This window comes from Ambystoma mexicanum, chromosome 4p (assembly GCF_040938575.1).
Source record: "Ambystoma mexicanum isolate Mex_15411 chromosome 4p, UKY_AmexF1_1, whole genome shotgun sequence".
Taxonomy (NCBI): domain Eukaryota; kingdom Metazoa; phylum Chordata; class Amphibia; order Caudata; family Ambystomatidae; genus Ambystoma; species Ambystoma mexicanum.
Window position 1 is genome coordinate 584,965,353 of NC_090927.1, and position 15,993 is coordinate 584,981,345.

Genomic DNA, 15,993 nt, shown 5'->3' on the forward strand with positions numbered 1-15,993 from the left:
GGAGGAACAATCTTCACAGGCCCCCCAGCCCTTTCGCATAAAACGGAGGCCTACCAATTTACAGTAGGGGCTAGGGGAGGTTACAGAGGGGAGGGGGGGGGGTGTCACTAGAGGCCATAGTGTAGGGATAGGGGTGCATGCTTCTGCCCTGGTATACATGGGGAATCAAACGCCATATTGGAATAGAGGCCTAGTTTTGCGCTGAAGCCAGGGTGATCGGCCCAAGTCATACACACAGAAATAAAGTGTATGCAGGCAGTAATAGATTGTAGCTTGGGCATCGGCTCGGGAGGATAGCTCGGGGGCAACATGCTCGCCTTGTAAGCAAGACGACACGGAGCAACACAGGTTCGATCCCCGGGTCCGCGCTTAGAAACCTCCGGGTATTAAGCGTGTTATAAATAACCTATCATATCATAAGGTCAGAGTTGTAGAGATTCATACACTCTTCATTGTCTCATGTTGCCAACATTTTGTATCCCAGAAGTAATGCGCCCTGCAAGGCCATGATGGGCTTGAGAGCTCGCTGTGAAGCGTGATCCCACTAAAAGGAGGGCAACGAGCCTCTGACCCTTCCTGTCCCAGCTATAAGTAATAACACCCGAAAGCCCCAGTCCCAAGGCCCCCAGCATTCCAAGGTACATGTCAGTCCGAGACCACCAATCATAAAACTGTTAGACCCCCAATCGATCAGCAAAGATCTGAAAATGGATCAGCTGCCTTAACCCTAGGTCGCGTGATTTGTGCTGTGAGGTTCAAGGAGGGATAAAACAACATAGCTAAAACAAGGGTGGGGAACTTTAGTCGGGCAACAACGTGTCTGGAATCGAGCTATAATTGGTTAGAAGCAACGTCCTCCTCTTAGCCCGTGTTTTGCAGTACCAGGTGCACATCCAGTTAGAAACAGAGGCTGTAGTGTTTTTCTTCACCTAATTGCCAATCAGTGGTAGCTTCACGCTCTGACGCAAAAGGAGGAACCCACATAGACAAAGATGGACAGAAGGGGCTGGGACCAATGGCCTAGCATCCCTCATGGAGCAGGTTGCCTATGTATAGGGTCTCAACCAACCAGCCATGCCGGTTTACACGTAATATAATTTACGTCACTGATGATGCAGCGTGTCTTCATAAAGTGGTGTTCGTACTAACCTTGCCGGAACGTTCCTTGGCAGCAGAGTTCTTTGCTGGTGCACTTCTATTTTGTGGAAATAAAACTTTATTCTTCTTGCAAGAGGTGCGCTTGGTCTTTTTCCCTACTGGGTTGTATTTTTTCTGGTTTGAATGTTGAGGGGTTTCTGTTAGGGTTTGTTCTTGGTTTCTGCTGTTGCAGACAACAGATCTTATGGTCGCTGTGCAGATTGTGATCCTCGCTTGTGTCCCTGCTCCCTAAAAAGTCTGGGTGTGGTGATTGCAATATTTGTCCGCAGATCTCTGGGGAACTAGCCAAAATGCTTGGTCCAAATCTGTTTCACATTTTAAACTTAAAAGGTTAGTGTTCTTAAAAACTAGGTAGGGAGTGGGGAAAGGGATCCTGTGGGAATTCCCCATATGCCTCCTCTGTGGGTCAGCTTTACGTAGGGGTGAACTCCCCCACTCCCAGATTTCCTCTCCCAGCTCACTAATCACTCTGTCACAGGTGTCATGTAGATTTTGAAGAATAGGGTTACATTGCTGGATCTTTGGGGTACTCTACAATTGAGAGTATGGAAACATTAACGGAATTTCAGTTCTGTCATGAGGAATTAAATTATCTAGCATAGTGTGGTTCCTTTTAATCTGATGGTCTCCAGTTCTTGTAACAGAATCTTGTGGCTGATAGAATCAAATGTGGTGGTGGTGTCCAGTAGGATGAGTGTGCTTGGTAAGTTTGCATTGTGTTTCAACGTGCCTCACACACAAGAGTATAGTTTGAGATGTGATGAAATGAAAAAGCTTTATTCGGCTATCAAGCCATAAAAGAACAAGAAACAAGCAAATATACACATTAAAAGCATTTTAAAATTCATAAAACATACAGACCCACCATATCCATAATCTCATGCTTTCAACCTTATCAATTCATCATTTGGTACTAGGTACTCAAAAGCTTCCTCAGCCAAGCCTGATGCAGGACATTTGAGACCACAAACAGTATTTACACAGTCTGAGTTTCTACAGTAAGATAATGCCTCGTTTACATGCCGTATGTTCATCAGTTTGAACATGAGGAATGGGTATTGAGATCTTTGATCTTTGTAACATGTACAAAGGAACAAACAATGGACAAGAGACTCTTCCTGTGCACCACAAACATTGCATCCTGTTCCTTCATGACCATGCCAGTTTATTTTGTAAAGCACGCCACTTGTAATGTGTTGGTGCGAAGTTGTATATATAAAGGGCACGTGCTAGTTGTGGTCTAATGACATGCAAATAAGCTTTGTACCCAAAGTCCTTCTTTGTTGTCTGGTATAACCGACCTGTACCCAGCAGGTCCCTGGCTGCTTCTATGTTCCGCCTGGTTTCTGCTAGGCATACATTTTTAACCAGGGCTTTGGTATGAATAGTGATTTCTTGCAGATGACTCCAAAGGTTGCCCAGATTGAGCTGCAACAAGCCTTGTTGAACATGATTTTTCCAAGGTAACAATCTGGACCCTTCCAACGTCATCACCTGAGCAAGGACTTCTCTTTATTTTATGAGAGACAGAATGGTCCATATCCTTACCCAGTAGAGCAAGGGTTTACTGCTCATCGGGGCTATATGTGGCACAAGTAACATTCCAAGCAAAGGCTCGCTCCTGGGGCTTGCCTTGGCTACATCAAAGATTTTTACATTTATTTTCAGTGATGCTTAATACCTGAGCTCTCAAATGACCCCACATTTCTGCCCCATAAAAGGCTGAAGGGAAGAGCTTGCCGTCTATAGATTTCAAGAGCAGGTTTAATAGCTCCCCCGCCATGGGTAAACAAAAATGTTCTACTTGCCCCAGAACTTTTTTCAAGGCTCAATACTGCTTTGATCACTTGGTTCGACCATAAACAGTTCAGATCCAGTGTGGGTCTGGGCAAATGGAACCTCACTGGGAGCGTCTTCCCTCCAGGGGTTAAGGACTCCAATTCCCAAGTGGATCTCCCTATACGAGCCCGACTATTTGCTTACATCGGACTGCCCCCAAACATTATTAATGTGGATCCATATCTATTGGTAATGCTGGACAGAAGACAACCTATGAATGGAAATGACACAGCCCTGCTTCCCACGAGACAATCTATAAAAGAAAGGAAGTGGATATGTAAGGGAGAGAGAGCGATACACAGAGGAAACCCTTTGACGTTTCTACGCCCTAGAGGGGCGGGCAGAGCAGAGTGCAGCCGCAGCACCGACGTGAATGCGCAGAATATGAAAAGCCGAGCGAAGGTGCCTGGGGTCTGGCAGAGAGAGCAGTGGGAAAGCAGCTGTAACCCTGAATGCGAGTTGACCCTTGCAGGAGGTTTTGTCGCCACAAAAGAGCTGTGGTTGGTCGGACACAGTGAAGAACACCAAAAACGAAGCGGAAACGAATAACAAAGCCTACGTTTGGCAAACCTGTGTCGCAGAGAGCAGACCCGCAACGAAAGCTGGGAAACTCACGTGACAAGAAGCCGTAGCAGGTGCATCCCAATCAGAGCCACGTTGAATGAAGGTACCAGGGTGATACTGAGACGGCGGAGGGGAGGCTACAGGAATCAGATAAACACTACGAAATTGACTGTCACATTGAATATGAAAAATTGAGGAAGCAAGAAACCTGTATGTTGGGAGAACCCAGAAGGGTTGGAAAAGATAACGATTGCTAAATTTTGGCAGTCTGAGCAAAGACTATAAGCCAAGTGAAAACATTCTGAGATTCCCTTGTCAAGTTCAAAGATATTTTAAAAGGAGAAGATAACAAAAGTCCCAGGAGCCGTGGCCTCAGATACCTACTGAGGAAACCAATATTAAGAAAGTGAAATACCCAGGATTACAAGTGTTTATCCAGAAAAGGGAAAAGGGAAGAGAATATAGTCGCAGGGAGTGGGAGAAGAAGAGGAAAGTATATCTAGGGATTACAGAAAGGAAAGCCTCCACCCTATATCCAGAGCTCCAGAGGCTCATTTCTGAAAACAGGAATAGGATAAATATGCAGTATTGACTTTTGTGCTTAACAGAACTTGATAAAACCCTGAAACAAAGCCTGGAGAAAGATGGCTAAAAATCAAAATACCTGAGTTCGCCTTAAATTCAGTCGTGGGGCCTGACGGGAATAGCTTATTGGATGGAGGACATATTATTTTGTGGACTTTGACTATAGACGAGCACCTTAGTTAGTTTGGACAGAAAGGGAACATCCCCCTGTGTTGGGTGTCCGATAAGCATTCTTTATTTTTAAGATGTAAAGATCACCAAGAGTCCTTCTGGTTTGTCACACCACCCCTTTGATGTGAAAGCATTGTGCAATTAATCGTACCCCTGCTTTCTGTTATAAATTGGCATACTTGTTGACCCACTTTCTCTGGATTTCCCCGAGTCTCTGCAAACCCAGTACAAGCAGAGGGGAACAGTGTGGGCTGGTGGCATTGTATGGGAACGCTTTCAATCAATCCTATCCAATGGGAGTTCACCATGGCAGTTTTCCAATACTCGTGTGTTTGAGCAATCTGTGCCATTACCGTACGTTTACAACCATATGATGATCTCCCCTGCCCCAAATTGAGCAGTCTTAAAGCCGAGGCTGGTTGACTGTACCGTCCACCAAGTCGTGTTTTCTGTTTCGAGGTCCAGAGTATGTCTGATTAAAACAATTCTGATGCATTTCCAAATCAATGGTGAAAAACAGACCTGTGGTGAGCTGCGCAATGTGCTGTGCCCCTATTAGTAATATGCATGATGTGTACACACTTAATGCAACCATTGTCTCTAATGGAGGAAGGGCCGAATTCTGAAGTGCATAATTCCATATTCATTACTGCTTTAGTGTGTGGCTTTCACCTAACTACTCGCATAGCAAGGAGCTTGTTAATTTAAATGGCAGTCATTTCATTTTGATGATAGAAATTCAAGTAAAAAATCAAAATGAAGCTTTTTTTTTTTTAGAACTTTTCAAGAGAATTTAGTTGTAAAGCATAAATTGTCTTTTTTTTTTCTTTCTTTCAGCCTCTCTAACCTGGTGTCTTTGGAATTAAGAGAAAATCTACTAACCTACTTACCAGAGTAAGTCCTAATTTAGCTCCGTTCGACTTGGTTGCATACATGTAGCATTAAAAATGACATGCCTTATTGCTAATTTTCGCCAATGAATTGAAATACAATGTACAATTCTTGCCCTACCTAATATAAGTAATCTGTTTTAATATCACAATCCCGAGGAACTTTTGATCGCCTCACAAGCAGGGTTCAGTTCATTCAGGGTCTGTTTAAAACTCAGCAGTATTCCTTGAGGATGTCAAACAGTCACCAAGGATTTGCATATATTTTTGCGTTGTGTTAAATTCCAACTTTTCCCCCCAATATCTTTTTTAGTATTTTCTACACGTGAAAAGTCCAGAAATGTCCTTTTATTTTTTTTGTTATCCCTGGAGTGTTCTCTTTTAATGGAAATGTCCGGTGTGTGGGGGTGGAGAGGACGGGATAGGGCAACATTGGGATCCCAAAGTGGCGTTTTCTAGATCATGATAGTGTGTTCAGCCATGCATGCTAAATTGAATATTTCTCCAGTCCTACCTAACACTGCTTCTAACTTTTCAGCTAGATACTGCTTCTACTTCTTGATATTATGTATGTTTTTTTCTCTTCATTGTTTATTGTACTGGATATAGAAACCGATTTATTAGGTTATTTTTTTTTTACATGCCATTTGCATTCGTGCTGTCTCATAGATGGTGCAATCAAATCTACATTAATCCAAAGCATGTATGAACAACCAAAATTCCGGCATTTGAGCTTGGAAACGGAAACCAGAATAGTACAGTATAATCTCACCAACACGTAACTAGTATGGACATTACAAGGTGTGGTCTGGTGGCCCCGTTGAGAAAAGCTGGCTTACAAACTCTGATGCTCTTCTATCTGGGTTTACACCCATCACTTCGCTAAAATCGCGCTCTCAAATATTCAACTTTATCACCTCTGCAGATCATCAGACTTATCTATCCTTATGCTCCTTGAGCTCTATGCAGCCTTGGACACTGTTGACAACCTGTCTCTATTTTTACCCTTCTGACCTTGGTGTGACCCTACTCCGTCTCCTGGAGCATGGCAACCTCCAATCCAGTGTGTCTTCCTACCCTATACCACTCCCCCTTAGTGAACTCATCTCCTCCTTTGAATTATCGAATCACATTTTCACAGATGACCTTCAAATCAGCCCGAACTTCTTCCTGAAAATCTCTAGCTGTCTCTCAGCCACCATCATTCACCCAGTGGCCATTTGCTATATTACAAAACTCTTCCAAGGTGGAAGTCTTCCAGTCGACAATGCTCTGTCAGTACTCTACTCACCAATATCCTTGCTCCCTGACCACATCACCCGCCTCTAAAACTCACAACTTTTGGGTCCTTCCTGAGCACAACCTAAAGTTGCAGCCCTTCATCACTTATTCTTCCACCATTGTAAGCATCAAGCTGCAAAACATCAGTAATATCGGCCCTTTCTCCATCTACCACTCTGCCAAAACTCGTATCTCCACTTTCCAGGAGCAGCATCTTATAGCTGACGAAGAGCCGGGTGCACAAAGAAAGCAAGGAAAGGGGCGAGTCGGCGGGCCTGGATGTTTGCAAATGCAGTCCAGTTTCTATGGAGTAGCTTGGAAACGGCCACAAGTCCTTTAGTGGGCAGGGTAGAACTAAAACATGATATTTAACCCCTTGATTTAAGACCAGGCTGTTATCTGCATAATTGACTGCATCCCGCACAGCAATAACTTACCCAAGAGTTCTTCTGAAGATCTGGAGTGGCATTAACGTTTTTCACAAGTTACATAATACCACTTTCTTCAAATTAATATGTCAAAGTGGCTTAGCTCGGAAATATCCATCAATGAAGCTCCACTCGGCATACAGACGGCAGGGCTCTCTGAGCAGGCAAATGCACCGTCTGTTTGTGGAGCTTCTTTAGAGGCGTTCAAGATGCTGCACCTGAATTTCAGCACAACTGCAAGGTGCATGTTATGCCACGTCCTGATTTCACAACTGCGCCAAACCCATTTCTCATGAAAGGGGCTGGGAGGGCAAGGCGTGAGCAAGGTCTCGGCTCACAACACGAACCAGAGTCCGCATGGAAAGTCCTCCAAAAACGGATACTCCCAGAAAGAAAGGAGGCCAATTGGGATGAACTTGCACAGCAAGGTCACAGTTCCCAAACGAAGGAAAAACGGGCAACCAAGCACCATCTTAATAAAGATCATGCCTAGTTGGGCAATTGCAGACTATATCTATATCTATATCAGGAACTGGAGAGGTTGCAGGAGTTTACTGGACAGGCAGCAGTAATAGCAATAACCATCTTTGAACAGCACTGCCATATCTGAACATCAATACAAATAAAGAATCGCACATACTGTGTGCAGGAGAGTAATGTTCCTATTCCTGGACACGCCCATTCCGAGTGAGATGGGATCTAGTTGTATTGATGTCCAAGTGATCAATAATCTCTGTGGTTTCCACATCCTAGTCCCTCCAACATCCAGAACTTGTGCAGCAAGGGCTGCTAAACACCTTGCCTGTGTGTGTCCGCAGAGACTGATAGTTGAAGGTAAGGGGCCTCCTAAGGATCGAAGCTGTAGTGTGCGCTGCTGGAGTGAGAATTGTGGCGTGGCATTTGGGGTGTAGGGGCATGCAGTAAAGGGATCCTGAGGGAGGATGCATTACGAGGGGTGCCAGGAGAAGAGTGACGGCTGAGACGGACCTGGGAGAAGCTCTGGCTGTGCTTCTTGGGACCGTATGGAGAGCTGCACTGCGAGGTACTGTGGCAGAAGTGGAAGCCACGCTGTCTGGGAGCTCGAGCAGTGCTGCTGGCATAGTGCAATGCGCTCTGATAGACCAACAGAAAATATGACACGTCCGACATCTGTCCGAAGACTTTATCACCATCAGGATTAGATAACGTGGGAGATTTCCTACAACTAGAAAGGATGCTCTTTTCCCTAGCTAGTCTAAGCAAAATGTGCAGGGAAGGAAAGAAGTGATCTAGGGTTTTACAATCTAACCCGGATCCTGGTCTCCCTCTGGTACTCCAAACTTCCCTATCCTGAGCACTGCACATCCCTTGACAACCCCAAACACAGTCTCATAGATGTAACACCCATGCACACTTTCACAGGACGGTCTTGGGGATGTAGTGCCCTGCATGCCTCTTGACAATCCACAGCATTCTCTGGAATATAGGATCCAGCTCACTTCCAGCAGTATCACTGGTCTTAGTACTTTTCCCGGCATCTGGGCTCGCTCTGTCCTCTTGTTTCTTAGGTTCATCCACTCTTGTAGGCCTCTAAGCTCACGTAGGCCTCTCAGCTCTCAGGATCGTCAACTTATGCACCCAGCTAAGTTGTCTTTCGCTTGTTCTCTCCACTCTGTCACTGATTTGGTTAGGACTTTTATATGCCTTCCCAGGGTTACTTACATGTTGCATGCTTGGTTACACCTTTTCATGACCCCTCTGATTGGCCCCAGTAGGTGGCTGAATTCATCTGCCAGCTCTGTTGACCCTCCCCAAGGTTCAAAACTGGAGGTGACCATCTTAGAATCAGGCGGAAGTCTCTCCTCATACCCCGGACTGGTGGCTTTGTTGGTTTTAGTGGATTTAGTGTTCCTTGTTCCTCCGGCGTGCTGCCTTTTCACAAGGGTCCCATCGGGTACAGTGAAAAGAACATCCTTTCAGTAGGAAGAGAACTCCTAGTACCTATTGGTGTTTTCTCATTACACATCCAGACAAGACTTAAGTATTTGAAATTATGTCCGAGTTGTCATGTCCTGCCTATGTTCCATGGCCGGGGGGTTGGGTATGGCTATTAGAAGGAGGACTCTGCTGATGCCACTCTTGACCACCTCGTGGTGTCTCATTGCAGTGGCCCAAGAGCCTTGGTAGATGGGCTTTACTGCTCTGAAGATCTTCCTTCTGCGCCTACGGTAGGTTCAGAACCCTTCATCATACCATGCTCACCGGGGGTGGGCGGGGTGAGCGAGGAGAACTGTGCTGAGCCCAGCCATGACAACAGCCACCCATGAGCGTTAGTGCCACCTTCCCCTCAGCCCAACCCCCCCATTCTCCCCGACACTCCAACTATATAGTTTGAGATTGGGCTTGTTCCAACCCTAGAAAAAAAGGGGTTCTCCAAGTAATGGAGGCGGCCTGGGGGAATTGAACATGTACATCAAGGACACAGCTTCCATTTAAAACACAAACCCTGAAGTATTTTTCTTTTGAGTAATCAATAAATGAAGGGCGCCCAACATTTTCCCCGAAACTGCAGCTTCGCGATCCCTTTTTGTTTGTACTACTCCCCAGAAAGTGGGTGATATCGATGCAAAGGGATGGGATTACTAAGGAGTCATTGTATGGGCACACAGGCTTGCCATCTCTGCTGCCTAACGCGGGAGGATCGAACACTGTACATTCTCATCACACTGCACACTGATGCTGGAGTCGCAGGCCCTCTTCTGCTCAATCGCTTCAAGGAGCACCAGGCTTCCATGATATATGGGTGCAGGGGACGAGGCCCACCCTGAATCTTTTTTATGAAGATGCAGAAGTCAAATGAATTCTGCATGTATCCATGAGAGGACCGTTGGGGCACAACCCAAAGCGAACCCAACGCATCAAAGGAAACTTCGCTGCATGAAGTTTCACTCAGTCATTGTCGGTACACGTTTTGTTTTTGGCTGATCAGTGCAAGGTGTTTGAGGTGAGTGTATTCGCAAGTCTTTCCTTGCCCACTTCCGTTTTCCCTTAGTGCGGGAAAGGCTTTGAACACATTGGTCGAGCAGAAAATACCGCAGACAAAGCAGTCCATCTAACGGTCCTTGTTGTTCTCAAGCTCGTTTCCCAGAGGCTCTGACCATCATAGCGTCAATTACTTGTTATGAAGAATAACAGCACAGCATATCCATAACATCAGACAAAAGAAATACTGAGAAGCCATTTCATGCCTCCGCCGCTCTGTACAATGAGCAGTGAAGTTTGTGACATTTGATAACTGTCAGATTTACATGGGAATGAATCGCCACCAACGTGCATCTGTGCGGCTTCCTAACACAAAATGGTTTCTCCTCTTCAAGTATTAAGCTTAGAGTTGCTGGAAATTCCAGTCTAATTAGACATATTGGGATCCCGGATTTTGGAGAAAGGGAAGTTGTCTGCTACTTTGCGGACGAATGGAGGCATCTGGATACCTTTGCTAATGGAAATAGGTGCGTCGAAAATAAGAAAAATTGCTGTTAACTAAACTGATTGCCCGCAATTCCTCAATGACGACCAAATGATTTAAAAAAATAAATAAATGAAAATGGTATGCCCGTAAAAGCCGAATTCAGATTCCAGCTGCTATATTTTGGAGCATCACTTTTATGCTCCAAGAAAAGACAAGTAGGAAATGCAACTCCTTGAAAACTTTTGCCAAAACAGATACTGTTGTGTGGGGGGCGGCTCTTCACTAAAACAAGTACCAGAAGAATCGAAGTCTGTCTTCTGTTTCTGCCCCACCTCCTGAGCCACTGCAAAAAACGATCACTCATAGACCCGCAAGGCTGCGGACCATTACGAAATACTGTGATGGGCACCATCAGGAGATCGTCTCCAGTTAGGAGCTGAGATATGTTAGCTGGGAGGTGGAGAGTGACTCCCTCTAGGGGTACCTATAGCACCTATAGCCGAGGTATCCAGAGTCGCAGAATGCCAGCAAATGCCGGTACCTGTGGCCAGGGCAGTTTCTAGCCAACTTGGTGCCCAGGGTGAAATATCAGAATGCGCCCCGTTCCCCCTCCTCAATATGAATAAGCAATTGCTATATAAATGAAGCTGGTTTCAATACATTGTAATTCAAGTACTTTACCGAAGAATTCTAATGTGAAAACACAGCTGTTGCTGGCTAAGTAAATGTGTTTGCTGTCACCTGCTCTTAGGGAAGGCCTTGCCTGAATGCAGTTTCATACTGTCTGTATTGGCATACTGCGGTGTGACAATCCTACTGGGGTCTGAGGGCCCACTGATCACTGGCCCTGTGTTGCAGATGTTCTGTTCGTACCACCTCACTTGTATTTCGCAAGGGGCAATACTAGACTAACCATATGAAGTATTTTCTGATAGGTTATCATTCCAAGATTGACAGTCTGGTACACGCTTATTGTATTCTTTCAAAATACCTCTAAGAGTGGGAAAGGGGACAAATAGCACCAATTAGGATTCCTGTATGCTTTGCATTAAATTCCAAAGCATTTCAGGACTATAACAGTGATCAGAGATCTCTACATTTGATAAAGAAGTCTGTGCTAAAAGGATTGTATGCGTGAATCTCTAAATTCATAACCGGTGCATGGCTTGGTGCTCACATTATGGTTCACAATACTCACCCTAACATTAACATGTTTGTAACCATGAACCATACATGCTCATTTGGACAGCTTATAATTTTGGATGCTAGTATAAAATGGCTGAAAATTCAGCCACTCAAATGGGGCACAAGGGCTCTTTTGCTTTTTGTTTCTGCATTATAGATGAGGAAGCGATGGGTCTCACTGTGAGCTTGCCCAACCCCAATACAGAAACATCTTTAGGGGTTATAAATACAGACAGGACAGGATACCGTGCAAGAGAGACCCAATGAACCATGCGCAAAAAGGCTACACAGAAAGGATTGTACCTCTTACAAACATTAGCCTAACCAGTAATAAGCTGATTAAAGGATAGTTCCGGGACTTTTTTTTTATTGTCCCTACGGGTCGGCCATGTGTTTGTAAGCATAAATCGGTAGATCGTAGGAAACTTTCCTATGGACCTTACCCGACTTTTCGCCCATTATCGCACTCGAAATCAGCCTCCATTTTGTGATAATCGTATCATTTCGCCCCATCGACCTGGCTCACCTGCCTTTGCGGCACTAAATCAAATCCCCCGCCCCTGAAACAGACTTTATCAAAACATTCATATTCCCCGCCTCTATCCGTGACGTGACTGAGCTGCGTAGGCAAACGCGCCCAGGCGTCTTCTACGTGACTCCACACAGACCCCGGAAATCAACACAGATCAGCTCACAATACAGCGCACCACAATTCGGAATATGAAACTGTACTTTGAAATCAAACCGCAAGATTGTAAATGTGGTAAAGTACATTTATTTGACATCAAATGTTTAGAGAATATTCAGCGATTTGCATTTTTATTTGCTCATGTTCCAAAAAGTTCGTATTGAGGGAAGCGATGTTCGTGTGCAGTACACAGGGTGTTGGTTTACGATAAAAATAAGCTCTTCGGTCGCACTGATAATCGCATGGCTGTTCCAACAACGAGGCACTAGGCCACCACAACGGTAGGTATGTTGCATCTAACCGTTAGTACCGCATAAGGGCATACTTGTACTTGGCGATCGTCCCATAAAATGGTCAGGGTGGTAACGTTGTTCACGCGGAGAAGCAACTGGCGGCTGTAGAAGCCGTCCGCCGGTGTCTGGTACTCGTGACACAGACAGTAGTGAATGATGTACCTAAAAACATAAAAAATGAAATTAGTCTCACCATCAGATCCTTATTAAAATTATTCATTTCATAGCGAGGACAGCGCTACTGGGTGTACACAAGTGTTTAAAGGCGTGGCGAGGCATGGAGGGGGGGGGGAGTGGAGTACAAGGTAAGTAGCATAAAATAATAAATAAATAGGGCCAGCTGGTGGCAAGTGCAAGGTAAGTGCAGAACAAGTGCTGGGAAGGGGGGGGCTGTAGGATACTGAGACAGTCCCCCAGTGCAGGGGTTGACAGGGAGGCAGTGCAGGTGGAGAGTGGAAGGGCCCAGGACCGAGGTCGCAGACAGTGGACCAGTTGTAGCAGGGGAGAGGGAGAGAGAAAGCAGAAGCAAAGAGGAAGGTTTTGAGGTACTTCAGTAAAAGCAGATATTTCTCCTCAAGATAGTGCGCGGTAGAAAACAATATGCCACATAGAACGAACAAGTACAACTTAACCCGTCTTTAAAGCCACTGTATAGTAATGAAATTGCGGTATAAACTCATCAAAAGTTACTTACATTATATTTGCATTTTCCATTGTGTCTCTGTGTAGGGCAGACCCGAAACACCACTCCTTCTTTGCCGACGTTACTTCTTCTAATGAACGTGGCTCATCGTTTCGTTTCTGAAATTTTATTCATTATCTTTTCTTAGTCTTTCGGGATGGTCCCGGCCTGTCAAGGTCAAATCACAATAGAACCTTATACTGGGTCGTGGGCCGTTCCGCCACCCGAGCAAAACATCAAAGCAGCTGACCTTCACTTTGAGCGAGCACACATTTCTAGTTTGGGCCTGCAACATGAGGAGACTCGAGAGAACAGACAATCAAATTACAATCATTTAAACCGTGATGTGTATTTCTCAATGAGCTCTGCTTTAGGTGGACATGGAACAGAGGCAATGTTGGGTGGCAATGCAGTTGTCCCCTGCATAGGTTCGTTCACCACTCCATGTATGTGCCTATCGAGGACATCTACGATAAGTCTCTCAATAAACTCATATTGCATATCCTCAAACACTGGTTTGATCACCCATTGTTTACTTCTTTTAGTGAAGGCCTTATTGTAGCGAAGCGTCCCTAAAGTTCCGGTCGTCCTACTTTGTTGACGGCCAACATTATGGTTATGTGCCAAGACCGCTAGAAGAGTCCGATTTATCATGCCTTCCATGCCAAAATGCAATCTTTTGGGCCTGTACTTTAGGCACATATTGTGGAACACCTCCAAATCTCCTGTGTGGCAGAATTCCGTGAGTCCCCTCAAATCTCTTGTTATAGTTTTATCAAATACAATCTTTTCAATGGCCTTGTGAGTGGGTGATGAAGGAATCAACCACTTCTTCTTCCGTGCCTCCTCTGTGGACAAATGGCCATGTTCACATTTGTGGAAATGTTCATTTGTCGACCATCGATGTACGTTGCTACAGTGCAACATTACTGACCGCCATTTTTCCAGTAGAATTTCCAACGACCCTTCACATGTTTTTGAGCTCCACCAAAGATGGTTGCTGATTGACTTGGACCACTGTGAAATACCTTGCATATCTTTTTTTTTTCCTGCAGCCGACAATTTTTTATTGATTGTTTTTGCAAGATGCCATACGTCAAATTGGTGATTTATATTTTTGTACTCTTCTCTCATTGTCTTGGCAATTGAAACGTGTCTGTCCGTGGCTATCAGGTCGATCACCATTCCCCGCGATTGTAGTTCTTGCAATGATGCTACAAAGCCAACTTTCTCCATGGCCACTGAGGATGTACTTTGTGACACCTGCACGACCACCGAACTCACAATTTTCTTACTTTCCATGTCCTGAAAGTGGTAGGTGCAGTACTTGGCTGAAAATCCTGGGCTGTCGCACTGTCCATCACCGGCTAGCCTGAAGCGTTTGCCCGCGAATGTACTTTCCATTGACATTTTTTCCATTCTCCAAGCTTCGCTGATGGCTGGAAATAGATAATCGGTTTGGTATTTGTAGAACTGAGTTTTCGCAATGAAATGGATTCCCACAAACTGAAAGAAATACTGTAACTTTTTAAAACTTGAACCACTAAAAAGTGCGGCCGCTGCACAAAGTAGATTGCCTGCTGGCAGTTGCCCCAGCATGGGTTGTGCAGACCATGAGAAAGGATGATATTGTGTACAGGTGGCATGTATTTTAAGGTTAGTGCCTCGAATTGCACGAGTCACATTAATCAATGGCTCCCCACATACTTCCCCACCAACCCAATGCCCACATTTCATCATCATAATAATATCCATCAAACAGCTATCGAATACAATGAATTTGGCCTCTTTCCTTATACTGTCACTCTGCATCCCAGCTGGTTCGGCCTGTAACGTTGAGGACATGTCACTCGCATGAAAGGTACAATCTCTGATATCGTCTTCCGCTATGCTGAGTGATATTGATGGTGTTTCATTGTCGTCCATGTCATTCTCTTCCACTGCAACAACTGTTCCTTGTCCGGAGATGGGAGAAAAAAACAATGTCTTCAACTTTCGCGCGCTCTTATTTTTTGCGGGTGTGGATTCTGTGAATTGATCTCCGACTGCATCCAAACTACCAGGAGGACATTCACTATCAATGGCTGGTGGTGGTATAGCTCCGTTGTCAATCACTTCATATTCTTCCCATTGGCACGATGCATCTCCAGTCTCAAGTCCCTGCCAAAAGGTTTGACAAGCAACATCTCTCGTTCGCTTCACTGTCTGTGTAGATCTAGTTCTTACACCCACTCGCAACTAGAGGACAGATTAGAAAAGGGATGTTCAGTTTAAACACAACTTACAGTATTGAACTATTGACAGTGAAAGACAACATAATATAGTGAACAGGACACTAACCTTCTTTTGCTTTCTTTTCTTTGAAACTTTCTTGCCTCGAACTTCCACATCTGGACGCTGTTGCTCCGACTCGTGTGTGCATGTCTCCACTTCCTCTCGCGCTGCAACGACTATATTTTCATGATAAGCACATCCATCACTCACTGAGGCTCCATCGACTCCCTGAAACATAGAACTTTCATTAGTATGTATAATAATATTGAAAACACAAAATGTACTTGGGGACCAATACCCATACGTACATCTCAATAGCAAAACACGAATGAACGCATTGTGTAGAACATTCAAACGACAATAGTTCACGCATTGTTGATCTAGTTAGATTGAACTGTCAAGATCCATACCTCGGGCTCCGCATAGACTTCCATTGATGATATTATTGAAGATGACGCTTCAGCAACTCCCTGAAACACAGTAATTGCATTAGTATGGTTTTCTATT

The 15,993-nt window shown here is 44.8% G+C and overlaps 1 protein-coding gene across 1 annotated transcript in view; it reads left to right on the top strand.

Annotated features, from left to right (window-relative positions):
- The window catches only part of LRRC1 (leucine rich repeat containing 1), a 694,627-nt gene that overhangs the window by 417,569 nt on the left and 261,065 nt on the right, over positions 1-15,993 (top strand). Inside the window, exon 5 of the mRNA XM_069606135.1 lies at positions 5,155-5,211. Coding sequence (XP_069462236.1) covers positions 5,155-5,211 — 57 coding nt within the window. The remainder of the gene's footprint in view (positions 1-5,154; positions 5,212-15,993) is intronic.